At 39.3% G+C, this 15,948-nt stretch overlaps 1 protein-coding gene across 1 annotated transcript in view; it reads right to left on the reverse strand.

Moving 5' to 3' along the window:
• The window catches only part of PEX7 (peroxisomal biogenesis factor 7), a 91,252-nt gene extending 82,707 nt beyond the window's left edge, over positions 1-8,545 (reverse strand). The window contains exons 1-3 of the mRNA XM_060029909.1: positions 8,325-8,545; positions 6,356-6,413; positions 5,321-5,471 (exon numbers count right to left, since the gene is read on the reverse strand). Coding sequence (XP_059885892.1) covers positions 5,321-5,471; positions 6,356-6,413; positions 8,325-8,454 — 339 coding nt within the window. The 5' untranslated portion in view covers positions 8,455-8,545. The remainder of the gene's footprint in view (positions 1-5,320; positions 5,472-6,355; positions 6,414-8,324) is intronic.
• Between the last annotated feature and the right edge of the window lie 7,403 nt (positions 8,546-15,948).

The following is a 15,948-nucleotide window of genomic DNA, read 5'->3' on the forward strand; positions in this document are numbered from 1 at the left end:
TAGTGGACACGGGAAATATAAAAAGAAGAGAGATATGCAGCTATGCGTTAAAAGCAGGGTCCTCTAAAGGCCTATCTTAATGAAATTACTCTTGGTAGAAAGAAAATTGAAGAAAATTAATTGGGAAACTACACAAAGAAAAACGAAAAACACTGAAGAATATTTTGTGCTGCTTTATGAAATCTGAACTTCATCAGAACCACAGTTTGAGGAGGACAAATTTTATTACTGAATCCAATTCCCAAAGAGCTCATTTTTAATCTACTGTACAGTGTTGCCCTTTTTAAGTTGGTCTATTTAATTAAAAATCATCAAATAAAAACTGTGTCCAGAATGTTCATACTTATCTGTATCAAAACAAAGGAAAGGGACACTGACTTTTAATTACTGAGCGATTAGAAAGGGCTACAGGGCTTCCCTGGTGGAGCAGTGGTTGGGAGTCCGCCTGCCGATGCAGAGGATGCGGGTTCGTGCCCCGGTCCGGGAGGATCCCACATGCCGCGGAGCGGCTGGGCCCGTGGGCCATGGCCGTTGGGCCTGTGCGTCTGGAGCCTGTGCTCTGCAACGGGAGAGGCCGCAACAGTGAGAGGCCCGTGTACCACAAAAAAAAAAAAAGAAAAAAAAAGAAAGGGCTACATATTTCTTTTAATGTGAAACTTAAATTTTTTTTCATTATAGATATTTTAAAATGCACATAAGAGTAGAGAGAATAGCATAATAAATCCCCAGGTATCCATCACATACCTTCCATAATTATCAATATTTTACCCATCCTGTTTCATCTGTTCCATTACTTACTGGAGTATTTTAACATCAGACCATTTCACTCACAAATACTTCAGGAGAAAGAATGTCTTCACCTTTTACATGAGCACAAGGCCATTTTCACATCTTAGATTAACAACAGTTCCTAACATCGTCTAATACTCAGTCCATATTCATAGTTCCCTGATTGTCTCAGAAACGTCCTTTTATAGTTGGTTTATCTGAATAGGATCCAAACAAAATCCATATTTTATACTTAGCTGTTATGTCTCTTAAGTTATTTCTAATCTAGGAAAGTTCCCTTTCCCACCTTGGTTCAGGTCCCCCTACCCCACCAATGACATTTACTTGTTGAAGAAACAAAGTTATTGGTCCTATGGAATGTTCTAAATACATTCTGGATTTGGCTAATTGTTTCCTCATGGTGGTGTTCAACTTTTTCCTCTACCCTTCCTATTTTCTTTAAATTGGAAGTTAGATCTAGAGGTTTGATTGATTCAGTTCAATCTTTTTTTTAGCTTTCTATTGTATTAGGAGGTGTGTAATTTCTGGTTGATCCACTTCTGGTGATCCTAAGATTGTTCATAAGATGGGTCACTTTTAAATTAATGGTTTTAGCATCCACAGATAACCCTTGCCTAGGGTCATTATTTCATTAGGGGCTACTAAATGGTGATTTTCTAATTCTATTATCCCTTCTACATTTACTAGGTAGAATTCTATTACAAGAAAATTTCTGCACCAACGATTTGATTACCCCACAGTGAAATTCATACAGGAAAAGCAGGATAAATGCCTTGATTCTTTACCTTTATTTATAAATTCATGATCAAAAACTTTAAATGGATCAAATATCTTTTAAAATTTTTCAGCAAACTGATAAGCCTCACTATTTGACAATGAAGACAAATTTTAACTATTTTAAAAAACTGTAATAACAACACTGAGAATTAGATGCTGAAATGAATATTAAACTGAGTCTGTCATCTTTAAAGTCACTTTTAACTCACTCTCAACAGCACAGTGCTATAAGCCATGAAGTCAGAAACAAAATTCTCAATTACTCTCTTTTTTCTCCTTCTTGCTGAACTTTTTAAAATTTTCTTATTCTTCCATTCTTATTATATATTCAGCAGCAGCCTAAGCTGAAGGCATTTTATGGGGCTCAAAAGACATAATGGCCTCTGCAGTTAAATAATACAGAGAAGAATCCGATTCCTGCTTTGATGCTAAGTTTAGAAGCCATGCAAAGGGAAACCTTCCATGTTTTTCTTTCTTTCATTTCACCAGGACCTTTATGCCTTAAGGCCTAAAATATATCTAGGTCTTGGAATTTTCCTTTTTGCTTCAGTAAGTACTTGTCTGACTATCTGAAAACTGACTGTTGGACTTCATTCAACACTATTTGTTGAATATTCAACAAATATTTATTAGCTCCTCAAAACTCTATTTGACCTTAAATCAATCCTTTTAAGTGTTTCTGCATATTTGGTATAAGAGACAAACTTTAAATAAATGCTGTATTTCTCTTTAATGAAAAATGCCAAATATTTGGTATAATACTACTGAGCTTTAGATTGATCACCAGAAATTCTTTAACAATCTCATGGAGGACAACCTTTCTGAGGGTCCTACAGTTCTCTGCTCGTCATCCGCCTTGGTGTGGTTCAACTTTTACTAACAATCGTGAGAAAGACAAGAAGTAATATTGTGGCACATAGTGATGGGGACTCCCCAACCACCAATCTCCCTTTCTCCTTGCTCACAGAACCCCAGTTTTGCCCTTCAGGAAAAGCTCTGTCCTTTCCTCATCCCAGGGGTGAATCTTACTTAGATGAAAGTATGAGTGGTGACTTGTTTCCCTCACAAGTGACAGAGTTACGACTGGGCATGTGATGAGATGATAACTGGAATTCTGTGGAGCATTAGAAGAAAGAAACCCACCGAGGAGAGCAGAGCGGAAAGGCAGGAGAAACCCGGGTATCTGATGACATTGCCAAGCCTAAATTAAACAAACCTGGACCCATTCCCAGCTCCATATCCTTGGTTATGTGAAATAAAAAAACTCGGATCGTTGAAAGCACTTTTAGTTTGGTTTTCTCTTATGGTAACAGCCAAGGCATCTAACTGATACAAAATGCTTATCTAAAATTGCATTTGAGGGCTTCCCTGGTGGCGCAGTGGTTGAGAGTCCGCCTGCCGATGCAGGGGACACAGGTTCGTGTCCCGGTCCGGGAAGATCCCACATGCCGCAGAGCGGCTGGGTCCGTGAGCCATGGCCGTTGAGCCTGCGTGTCCAGAGCCTGTGCTCCGCGACGGGAGAGGCCACAACAGTGAGAGGCCCACATACCGCAAAAAAAAAAAAAAAAAAAAAAAATTTGCATTTGACAAGAAAATGAGGAAGGACAACCTAGAACAACAGTCTGAAAAAACAAACAATAAATAAGTCTTCAGTTCAAAAAACCAGCTACATAATTATAGAATGATGTAAACCACTGGTTTAACAATAGTACAAAGATCTTTACAAGTGGACTGAAAGTAACCCAGCACTACAACGTGGCTAAGGAAAATGCACAGCCATGTTAGGTAATATCATCAGAAACAGAGGCTCAAGATCATGGTGGCGAAGTCATATAAAGCTCAGCACTAATAAACACATTTCTGGAATAAATCAGGTTTTACAACATTAAGAGCAACACTGTAAAACAAGAGATCACCCAAAGGAGTTTACCAGGAGGGTGAAAGATATAGAGACCGTGTAACCTGAGGACAGGTCGAAAGAACTACAAATGTACAGTCTGGAAGAGGGAAGACTTACGGGGGCATGACAGCGATTTTCAAGGAGTCTCCTGGAAAAGAGGGACTGCACTTGGTCTCGCCATGTCAGAGAAGGGAATTTGAAGCAACGGTTCGTTGATATTGAAGGTAGATTTAGGCCTAAGAGAGCAATTATCTAACCAATAGAGCAATCAAAAAGTCAAATAAATTATCACATGAGATAGTGAAATTCACTTTCACTGAGCTGAAGTAAAGACTGCGTGACCATCACACGGAACATTCTCGAACAGTATTTTCCAGAGTAGTAGCAGTACAAACACCATTGGTTGTACGAGAGATGATTTTAACTGGTACATACATTTTATTTTATTCGTTATAAATTTATTTTACCATACACGAAATAAATGTACATACTAAGCTATCAATTCCATGGTTTCATGAATATGTGCTGCTTTAGAATAAGTGAAATAACTATGTAAAGTTCATTTAAAGGAAAACATTAAATCAGTATCTACCATTTAATAAAACTGGATATATTATTTCACGATTTGTTAGCTACAGCCCTAGAATTTATATAGATAAGCAATACAAGGCCCAAAGATTTAAGAAAAAGAAAGAAAACTTTTGAGAGGAAAAATATTTTTAAAAAAGAAAGAAAAAAAGAAAAGAGAAAAAAAAAAGAAAGAAAAACATTAAGTTAATCATAATCTAAGTGGTATAAGAAAATGGCAAAAATCATGAAGGTACCAAAATGTCTGAATTTTGGACATGCTGCTTTGTGGGGATTTTTGCACTGAACATGCTGAAACTAAAGTTCCTCCTTTACCAAAGTTGTCTTGGTATTCAGTGGTTCTATGAAAACACGATCATTTATAACTACATTTATTCAAAGAGCCTCCTTTACAATGAAATGGAGGAACTAAAATTTTCTATTATTTTCAGTCAGATCTTAGAGATATTCATTTTTAATAGCTAGAACTATAAAAATGATGTCTACAATCCTCACATAACCTATTATGTGTCTATTATTACAAAAGACTAACATTCTTGCACCTAATAAGCATTTACTGAGGTCTTTCCATGAGCCAGGCACAAATTTGAAAGTAAATTTGCAAGTTTTCATTTGAAGCATCTATTGCTACCTTGAGAAAATTCTTAAAACATTTAAGGTAAAACACCAAAAGAGAATGTCTTTACCATCATGTTCATGAAAAGTATATATGTATTTTAATATGACTGAAGGCCAAACTATTCTCTATGCTACCCATACACACACACGATATCTAGCACATGTAAGAGATTTAGTTTTTAAACTTCTTCGGTAAGCTCTGCCTTATAGTCAGTATTTCAAGCTCTTGCTTCCATATATTCTGAAAATCCTTAGGAATCATAGTGAAGTCCTAAAGGCAATCTTACGATGTCTCTGTGAAAAGTCCACCTACCTCTATCTTAAGGCAGCGTATGGAGGCATATCCTTCCTTACAGCGTAAAGAAAGCAATGCGCCTCTGGAGGAACCGGCGCCACGGTATACTTCCTGCCGGAGGCGTTTTTACTGACTAATGAGAAGCCTGACCTTTTCTTCTTTTCCAGCTCCTTAGGCTAAAAGGTACTTTATGTTTGAATAATCAAATAACAAGTGACATCTAACATGTACACATGTACAAGAAACACTAAAGCTTAAACTTCTTGTCCCCTGAAGACATCTCCCCATGTTTCCACCCCCAAATGGATTTCAACCAAAGAAAAACAATCAGCCCAGAAAGATTCCCTTCCTACCTCCTGAGTGTGTTCCTTGTAGACCTGCAGTGGCCCTGTGGCTCTGGCAGTGTCCCAGAGCTGTAACGAGCCATCACCACTACAGGTGACCAGGATATGCTCATTATTCTCACTCCAGGTCACGTCAAACAAACCATCGTTCCAGTCAAAGCTACACCAGGAAAATTAAAACAAAAAAATCTAGTTACATAGGCAGCTGAACATAAAATAACAATCATTGCTTTTTTTTTTTTTTTTTTTACAGTTTATCACCTATTTTAACTCACATTATCTCACATGGGCTTCACAAATATGGGAGATTCGTAGAGCAGCCACTTGCCAGATTCAGAAACAACTTCAGAGAGCTTAAAAGAACAGCCCAGTCACACAGCCAGAAAACTGCACAGCTAGGTTAAAATCAGGGCTCCCAACTAGAAATACGGCACCATTTACATGAGGACATGCTGCCACACCTGGGTGCTCACTGCTTTCTGTGTTTCATAGGAGGGAAGAACAAGCACTTGAAAGTACTAATTTAGATCAATAATTTCAGTGTTTCCCATAAATCTTTCACCTGAGCTATCAGCAGGTAGTTATTTTCTGATGAAATTTCCTTTCCTTTCTCTACCCTTGACTAACTCTGATGGAGACGTTAATGAGTCTAACAGTCACACAGACAAGACAGGCATGGAAAGAAGAAAGGGAAAGAAGCGATAATCCACAAAATGGATAATTAGCTCCTGAATGAGTAAAGCTAAAGTACATTAAGAAGAAAGCAAAGATAGGAATGTCAAACAGTATACCAACTAGCTCACATTTTTTTATGTTTAAGTTTTACAATGTATAAGTGAATACTAAGAGACAAGAGCTTTAGAAGAAAAGTGACATAATCACAAGTTCATGGCAAAAATAAGCTCTATACTATGCAAATCCTGAAGGTTCTTTTATACGGCAAATTAAAACATCTTATTGATCACAAAGATTCAAAACTAATTCTATTAAGGTCTTAAAAGCAACAGAGAACACATATAAGTTTAATAGTTAGAGTCATCTTACCTTCTAAAAAGCCTAAGCCCAGATTCATTTTGATCCAGTATTAGCAGGGTTCCACAGCCTAAGGAGAAAAATGCTGAGGTCATGCTGTTGAACCCGCTGGGGGACCATGTCAAGGCAAAGAGGTATCAAGTACTGAGTACCTAATTTTACAGTCACAAATTTCAAGTTACTTGAGGCCATGTATACAAAATGATCAGGACCGTGCTCTCCATTTCTGTCTCTCTCTCTACATTGTGCTTAATTAAATATTAAGCTTACCATCTCACCTATGCTTGGAATCCAGACACAGCTCTAACAGGGGAGAGATATTTAAGTGCATACTCTATGGCCAGGCAGGATGACAGGCACACAAGCCTTCCAAACAGGTGTTATCATCCCTATTTACAGGTGAGAAACCTCAGGCTAAAAGACCCCAGGGATTGTGTATCTTCTACATCACACTGCCTTCACAATAAATCTACAATACCTTCTGGGACTTCCCTGGTGGCACACTGGTTAAGAATCTCCCTGCCAATGCAGGGGACATTGGTTCAATCCCTGGTCCAGGAAGATCCCACATGCCACGGGAACAACTAAGCCCGTGCACCACAACTACTGAGCCTGTGCTCTAGAGCCGGCAAGCCACAACTACCCAGCCCGTGCACCTAGAGCCCACGCTCCACAAGAGAAGCCACCGCAATGAGAAGCCTGTGCACTGCAACAAAGAGTAGCCCCCTCTTGGTGCAACTAAAGAAAGCCCGCGCACAGCAACGAAGACCCAACGCAGCCAAAAATAAATAAATAAATTTATTTTTTAAAAAATAAATAAAATAAATAAAGAGTACTGGTTCCATACTTTAAAAAATAAAATAAATTCAGCATGGAATTTTAAAACAAAATGCCTACTGGAACTCACCACGTACTTGGTGGTAAAATGCTGAACACAACATATCATTATCTACCAAAGAGGAATTATTTTACTAAAGGATCAGCATATTTTAAAAGTTATATTTGTTTTGGGGTTGAAGGAAAGAAAACTATTAAATATGACTGACTTAAAAAAACGTTAAGGCGTTTTTTTAAGGATCTAATTTAAAATATCATTACAAACTCACGAGTCTTCAACCTAAATGGTAGGCAAGTATTGTAAACCTGAATTTGCAACCACTAAAAGCTAATGGTGAAAATATTAAGGCAAATATTTCTCTCCCTCTCAGTTTCAGAAATCACTAAATCACTGTAGGACCCAACAAAAAATCCTGTCGAGAGCTGACATTATGCAATGAATTTTTTCATAGACCTTCAGTGCGTATACAACAGCTACGAGATGAATTAAAAGAAAGCCCGTAAGTCAAGAATAGAACCCCGCCTTTCAACCTAGTCCAGGACCAGAGATCATTAACCTGAACCTCTTAACTGCCTGCAAATGTTTGTATTCCTCCGGAGACAAGAAAAAGCGAGAAAAGAACGTGAACAATGTCGTGTTGGCACTTGCGGGGAAACTCCTGGCGTCTGCTCGGAAGCATCCTTAAGACGCACAGCCGGAATGCAGCCTGTGGGGAATGTGGTCCAATTAGTGGGTACTGGGGTGACCCTGCAGACCGTCTTCCAAGAGCTGTTGGTCCCGTCGGACCGGTAGAAGGGGCCCTACAGGTTCAGCCCGCTCTCCGCAGGGCCACGTGTACCTGGAGGGGTGTGTGTCACTAGGGGCGATGGTGTCGGTGCGCTCTAAGGCATAAGAACTAGGGGCACTAGGCATCTTCCACACGCTACTTCCGCACTGTAACTGGAAAAGATGATGGACTCGACTCTAAACCAACTCCCCACCCTGGACAAAGGCGGTCAGGGAGCCAGGCGTTCCTCCTCTGCTTCCCCTGGTGTTCTTTTCTGGCGCCGTCTACTGTCGGAAGTGCTTTTGGACCACCAGAGGGCGCTGGCGCTCAGCTGGAACCCGCCCCCGCCCCGGCGGCTCAGCGCGGCCCGGCCTCACCCGCGATGCCGTAGTGCTGCGCGGTGGCGCAGGCCAGGCGGCCCGGCAAGTACGGGGAAAACTCGGCTGCATAGCCGTGGCGGCCGGTCACCCGCAGCGTCCGCACAGCTCCGCCACGCGCCGCGCTCATCCCGCCCGCCGCCTGCGTGCCTGGCCGCCCCAACCGCCGAAGCCCTTCCGAGTTGGAGGCGACCGGTCCGGACTCGCTAAGAGAATTAGAGATCCTAGAAGCTGAGACGGAAGTGAGGACACTGGGTGCCCTGAATGCTAGGTTTCGATTGGTCCGCAAAGGAAAGGGAATTGACTCTGACGGAGGCCATTTTTGTCTTGGGCAAAACAGATGCTTGGCGCCCGCTGTGACGAAGTAGACGTGAGGGCAGTATTTCTGAGAGTTAGGTGGTGATTCTGACACCTTCTGTTTTTACATATCAGCCTCCACTGCGGGCTATCTGGTTTTTATTAATTTATTGACCTTTTGAAAGACTGGCATCAGGAAATGTGGCTGATGATTACAAAATGAGACAAGTTACAGCAAAGTCTGAAACCGTGCTGCGAGTCCAGAAGGCAATTGAGCGCCGTGTTGCCCGAGGTAAATTAAAGCAAAGTTAAATCAGCGGTAGTCAAGCTAAGGCAAAAAAACATCGTAAGAAACTAACTTAAAATTTTTAAAAAATTCTTCCTATATTTATTGTATAGTAGTAAGTGCTCAGATGCCAGAGATGAAAACGAAGGCTCCTTCATCCATTCAAATATTTACCAGGCATATACCATGTAGAGGGTGGCCATATATTGCTTATCTGCTAAACAAGACCCTTCTGAGAATAAAAGAGAGTGCAGTTAATAATTAAGCCAGGTCAACAGGTACAAACCTAGTCATATGGCCACTTTATACACAAAGGACGGTGCTAGGCACTGGGGATTCAAATGCAATAAGATATAGTTTGTGTCATCAGTTAAGTGTAATCAAAAAACTGTAGATGCTATGAGAAATATATAGGGGCTATTTTTAAAAGGAATTGTCAGTGCTGGAAGATGGGGGATGGGAGAAAAACCTTCAGAAAACAAGTAATGTTTGTGTAAATGATGATAAGGTTTTCTTTAAATAGACAAGGAGGTGGAGGTCATTATAGGAGCAGGAATAACAGGAGACCTAAAACAGCATGACCCATAGGAGATTGTGGCTGCCAGGTATCAGCCTGCCCAGATGAAAGGGGTATGGTGAAGAGTATTGGACGGAGAGACTAGAATATTGTATTGGTTCATGAAGAGTCTTGTGTGCAATACCAAGGGAATTTGACTTCTACTGTAACGTAAACAATGGGGAACCATCAAAGTTTTCTAATGTGAGAAATTAGATGACCAAGTTTTCATTTTAAAAGATCTTCTGGCAACACAAACTGGAAAACAGATTGGAAATGGGAGGCCAGTTAAGACTTTAGCAATAGTTCAAGCAAAAGATAAGAATTTAAACAAAGATTATGGTAATGGGGGTGAAAAGAGTCATGCTCTACAGTATTGTGAGATTTACGCCTAGGAGGCCAGCCAGTTTCTCACAGTAAATATCGGGAAAAAACCACTTTGTGCTTCCTGCAGGGGGAAGAGAAAAGGAACCATTTTGAAATAAGCCAGCGCATTCGGTTCTTCTTAACAAGGCCTGGTCTCAGGGAAAACTAGTTAACGAGAGCCTAACCTAGTAGTATATTTTCAGAGCCTAACTAACCTGAAAGTTCCCTTGTGCCCGTTTTCAATCAAACCCACGCCTACCCCCTGATCCACCAGTGACCTGTTTTTTCCTGTTAAGGACTGCCTGAAATTCCAGTACTAGAAATGTACTTTGTTGTTGTTTTTATTTATTTATTTATTTATTTATTTATTTAAATTTTGTCTGTGTTGGGTCTTCGCTGCTGCGTGCGGGCTCTCTCCAGTTGCGGCGAGCGGGGGCCACTCCTCGCCGCGGTGCACGGGCCGCTCACCGCAGCGGCCCCTCCCGTTGCAGGGCACAGGCTCCAGGCGCACAGGCCTCAGCAGTTGCGTCACTCAGGATCAGCAGCTGTGGCACGCGGGCTCCAGAGCGCAGGCTCAGCAGCTGTGGCGCATGGGGCTCAGTTGCTCCGCAGCATGCGGGATCTTCCCAGACCAGGTATTGAACCCGTGTCCCCTGCATTGGCAGGCAGACCCCCAACCACTGTGCCACCAGGGAAGCCCTTCCCGTGAGTTTTTTGATTGATTACTTGAAGACTCCTCTTTTAAAGGCAAGTAGGCTATAGGACAAAGAATACTGAGGTTCAATCTCAATTTGCCCTTTACTTTTCAGTAATACACTTTCCCTAGATTCTTGTTTCTTCCTATGTAAAAGGGAAAGGTTTCAACTGAATCAATCGTTTCTAGCCAGGAGGTCTTTAAAACTATAACAGGATTAGATAAACTAATCTAAATATTTCAAAAGCCAAACAGGAATTGCACATTTATAATTCTGCATCAAAGGCCAGCCTGAAATTGTACTTTTCTTTGTTTTTAGGCTGAGATTATGTGAATGCAGTGTGGTTACACTCATTCTCTAATGTTGATATTAACTTCTGATTGATTGCTTATGAAATCGTAATGTTTCTGGAGCTCACGAAGGAAAAAACTTTGAAAAGGTTTATAGATATTGAACAGGTTGATCTCTAAGGTTCTGTGCAGCCAAGAGGATTGAGGAATGTAGTTGCTGCCTGTCATGCACACCTTATTGGGATAATTGAAAACTATGAATGGTAGTTAGATAAAAACTATTGTATCCATTTGTGTCCCAAATTTGATGACTGTACTGTAGCTACATAAGAGAATGCCCTTATTCTTAGGAAATACTTAGGAAGTAATACGAGGTAAAGGGAATTATAAAAGGATAACTCTTCAAATGGTGCAGAAAAAATAAATAATACAAACAGGCACAGTAGAGAGAAAGATAAAAACAAGTGTGGTTTAAAATGTTAAAAATTTAGTAATCTGGGTAAAACATATATGGGCACTTCAAGTATTATTCTTATAAATTTTCTGTAAGTTTGAAATTATTACAATTAAAAGGTTTTCTTAAGTATATGATTAAAGATTTTACTAATTCAGACTTTTCTTTGTCCAATTAGTTTGAGTTAGTAAGAAATGGCTCTAATTTGTTAAGTAACACCTGGAGGCCCTGTACTGATGCCCACATAGTCCCTATGGGTGAATCACATACCAGAAATGTCTGTTGTGTGATTCCGCTAGGACTTCTGACTTCTATAGATTTGAGAGCATATGTCTGAGAAGAAAAACAGAAGTTTCCTCCTACTTAAGTCTAGAATGAAACACAGCTAATCAAGTGGAAATGTCAATGGGGAAATCCAGGTCAACTATAATTCCCATCATTACTAAGTGGCATAAAGACTCAGAATATGGTGTCCTAGAGCTGACCTCAGGAGGAATCACAGTCAGATCAGGATCACTCATTTCCAGGATTCTTTGTAAGGTTGACTCGACAATTCATAAATCTTACCATTTACAATGAACACAAACCTAGGTCACTATATATATTTCATTCTCTCAGACAAATATGCACAATAGTACGAAGCTATTTCTCAGGACTGTGTATGTGTTTATATATTCTTAAGAAAGATAAGTTCAGATAGAGAAACAACTTACCAAGTACAAAAGGAACATACATGGTCATCTTAAAGTGAGTATCAGACATTAAAAACCTAGTATGTTCATTACCTGCCTTGGATTTCTTAGCTCTGGAAAATAGCATATTCTTCAAAAGCTATCATTTTCATTAACTAAGAAGTAGAAACAGCACTGATTTCCTTCAAACCTGTGCAAAAAGGCAGGCATGCTTTCATGTGAAAGAGAAATCTTAGAAGTTGTCTGGCATTCTTCTCATAGTCCCCAGACTGCGTGATGATTTGCGGTACAGCATTATTCACAGTAAAAAAAAAAAAAAAAAAAAAAAGTGGCTGCATTGTGTGTCAATCCATTGCAAATAATGATGAATACAAATTTTAGCTCAGATGTGGTTGACGGTATGATTCTGAGCAAATAACTTATCTCTTCGAGCCTCAGTTTTTCATAATATAGAGCTTCTGAGAAGGGCAAGCAGAGCAGTGAAGGATCTGGAAGCCATATGACTTAGAGAATTGTTAAGAGTACTGGGATACCACTACACACGTATAAGAATGACCAAAATCCAGAACACTGACAACATCAAATGTTGGTGAGGATGTGGAGCAGCAGGAACTCTCATCCATTGCTGGTGGAGTGCAAAATGGTACAGATACTTTGGAAGACAGTTTGGTGGTTTCTTACAAAACTAAACATACTCTTATAATACAACCCAGCAGTTGTGCCCCTTGGTATTTACCCACAGGAGCTGAAAACTTATATCCACAGAAAAACCTGCACATGGTTGTTTATAGCAGCTTTATTTATAATTGCCAAAACTTGGAAGCAACCAAGATGTCTTTCCATAGGTGAATGGATAAATAAGCTGTGGTGTATCCAGACAATGGAATATTATTCAGCACTAAAAATAAATGAGCTATCAAGTCATGAAAAGATATGGAGGGACTATACATACATAATACTTAGTGAGAGAAGCCAATCTTACTGTATGATTCCAACTATGGCATTCTGGAGAAAGCAAAATTATGGAGACAGTAAAAAGATCAGTGGATGCCAGGGGCTGGAGATTGAGGGGGTTGGAAAAGATGAATAGGCAGAGTACAGAGGATTTTTAGGGCAGTGAAAATATTCTGTATGATTCCATAATGATGGATACATGTCATTATACATTTGTCCAAACCCACAGAATGTACAACACCAAGACTGAACCCTGATGTAAACTATGGACTTTGAGTGATTATGATGTGTCAATGTAGGGTCATCAGTTTTAACAAATGTACCACTCTGGTGGGACATGTTCATAGTAGGAGAGGCAACACATGTGCGGGGTCAGGGAATGTATAGGAAATCTCTGTACCTTCCCCTCAGTTTTGCTGTGAACCTAAAACAGCTCTAAAAAATAGTCTTAATTTTACAGAAAGTCTGGTGCATTAAAAACAAACTTTAATGTTCCTAAGTAAATTGAAAAGTTTTATAATTTAATTTTATTCTCTACCACTCTTCAGAGAGAAAACTTTCAAAAAGCTAAAAAAGAAAATAAAATCTCCCCTCCCCCACCTCACTAACACAGATTGCCTACAGATTTCTTCTGAAAGATTCTTTTGTTCCCTACACCCACTAACTTTTCTGGGTGTTCTTTAATGCTACCCCCTACGCAGGAAAAGTCTTTGCTTTGTTATCCCACAAGCTCTCTGTCCTCTTTCATATTCTCCCTCGAGGTTGAATACTTCCAGAAGTTCTAATTCATCTCTAGAACTTAACTTCTGAATATGAAAAGAACATTCATCTAATATCATTTTTAAGAATTGTAATTGCTTTTCTTATTTTCTCTTTTTCTTGGGGGGGGTTGTGCAGGTCATATCCTTTTTATGACAAGTTTAATGAATAAAATATTTATAAGGATAATGATTATTAAGGTTTTTTTTTTTTTTAATGGAAACAGCAGTGGGCTGAATGTTAGGAATCTTTGTTTTATGTTTTGGGACACATTGCTTTACATTTTGGTACTCTCTCTCAGGTGTAAAATAAGTGTGATAGATTCTGACTCTTTTTATCTCTTAATATCATGACTCCAAGATTTGTCTTAAAGAAAAGTGATTGTAAATGAAGGTTTTTTTAATTCAAAGTAAGACCACCAGGCTGTAGCCATACTTTATTCCAAAACTTGGATTCTATATTTCATAGACAACAGAGTAACATTTCCTGTTAGAGGTGAGTTGATTTTAGGTAGCATCACAACCCAAAGCTTAATTCAGAAAGTAAATATTGCTGAAAATCGTACTCCTCAAGAAGAAGAAATTGTGCCACAAAATTAAAAGAGACATAAAATGGCCTTGAGTTAGTTTTCTTTAAAATCTTACTATTTGTTTTTAAGATCTTTATCCAAATATTAAAAATATGCAGACGTTTTCTTGTATGTACATTTTACAACTGAGAAAAATAATACATGCACGTGGTTAAAAAAATTATTCAAGAGTATATAGTGAGAAGCAGTGTCCTTCTCACTCTAACTTTTCAGTGCCCCTGGTCAGAGAGCAATATAGTGTTTACTAAAAAAAATAAAGTGCAGAACAGGGCTTTAATATGCCACCATTTGTGTTTTCAAAATGTGTGTATGTGTGTAGATGTCCTGTTATTCAATTGACAGAATATCTCAAAAGAAACACAAGGAAACTGGTAATAGTGGTTGCCACTGGGAAGCAGTAATGGAGACACTAGGAGATAAGATGGAATCAAGACTTGCTAGTCACTGGATATTTTTTTTTTAATCTTTTAATTTTAAACCATATGCAACTATCAGTTAAAAATTCCCACAATATATCTTGGAGACCATTCCATAACCACACACAGTCTTAATCCCATGCTTTTTAACAACATAGAAGTATCTTAATCTACTTGACATTATGTATATTCAGTTTTACCCCAAATAATATTGCTGAGAACAGGCTTTGGAACTAAGCAGATCTGGTTTGAAATCCGGGTTCCACCCTCTCAGTTCAACTGTGGGCAGTTCTTCTCTGTAAATGGATATAATAATAGCCTCTAGGGCTGTTGTAAGGATTTAGTGGTCAGTTTATGCAAAGGGCCTAGTATTATGCCAGGTACATAGTAAGCGCTCAGTGAAGTTTAGATTTCTTTCTCTCTTGGCTTTTTAGTCATTTGAAAAAGTTAGTTAAATGCCTGAAATAGAAAGACAAAAGTATGTTGTTATTGTTGTTATTAACTATTTCTGTCTTTGTGTTCGTAGTAGACTTCTGCTCTGAAGAAATAAATTCTGAAGAGTAAGTGTTAAATTAAATGGGATCTAAGACCATGTACCCTTTGAAAGGAAGCTTGTTTTTTTTATTTTTCAGGTAGTTAAATCAGGGAAATGAGAGCGCATGGAGCAATTATCCAGTCTTATAGTCAGTTAAGCTATCCAATTTGAATAATTTAGGCCCAAAATGAAGAAGCAATTTGAGACATTAAACTAACATATAGCTTATGTATATCATCTACTGCGTTGCCACAGTTATCAAGAAATGATGGTGGAGCACGGCTCTCTGTGTTACTGTTTGTGGTGGTCTGAACTGTGTTCCCCCTCCCCCCACCCCCAGTTTATATGTTCAAGCCCCAACCCCCAATGTGACCACATTTGAAGATAGAGCCTTTATGGAGGTGATTAAGGTTAAACGAAGTCATAAGGGTGGGGCCCTAATCCAAAAGGATTGGAGTCCTTATAAGAAGAGGAAAAGACATGAGAGTTCTTTTCTCTCTGCGCGTACACAGCGGGATAGCTGTGTGAGGGTAAAGCAAGAGGGTGGCCATTTACAAGCCGGGAAGAGACCCCTCACCAGAAACTAAATTTGCCAGCACCTTGATCATGGACTTCTAGTCTCCAGAACTGTGAGAAAATGAATAGCTATTGTTTAAGCCACCCAATCAGTGGTGTTTTGTTACGGCATCCTGTGTAGACTAATATACTCCTGAAGGAATTTCCCCCCCTGTCAAG

This window comes from Delphinus delphis, chromosome 14, assembly GCF_949987515.2.
Source record: "Delphinus delphis chromosome 14, mDelDel1.2, whole genome shotgun sequence".
NCBI classification, from domain to species: domain Eukaryota; kingdom Metazoa; phylum Chordata; class Mammalia; order Artiodactyla; family Delphinidae; genus Delphinus; species Delphinus delphis.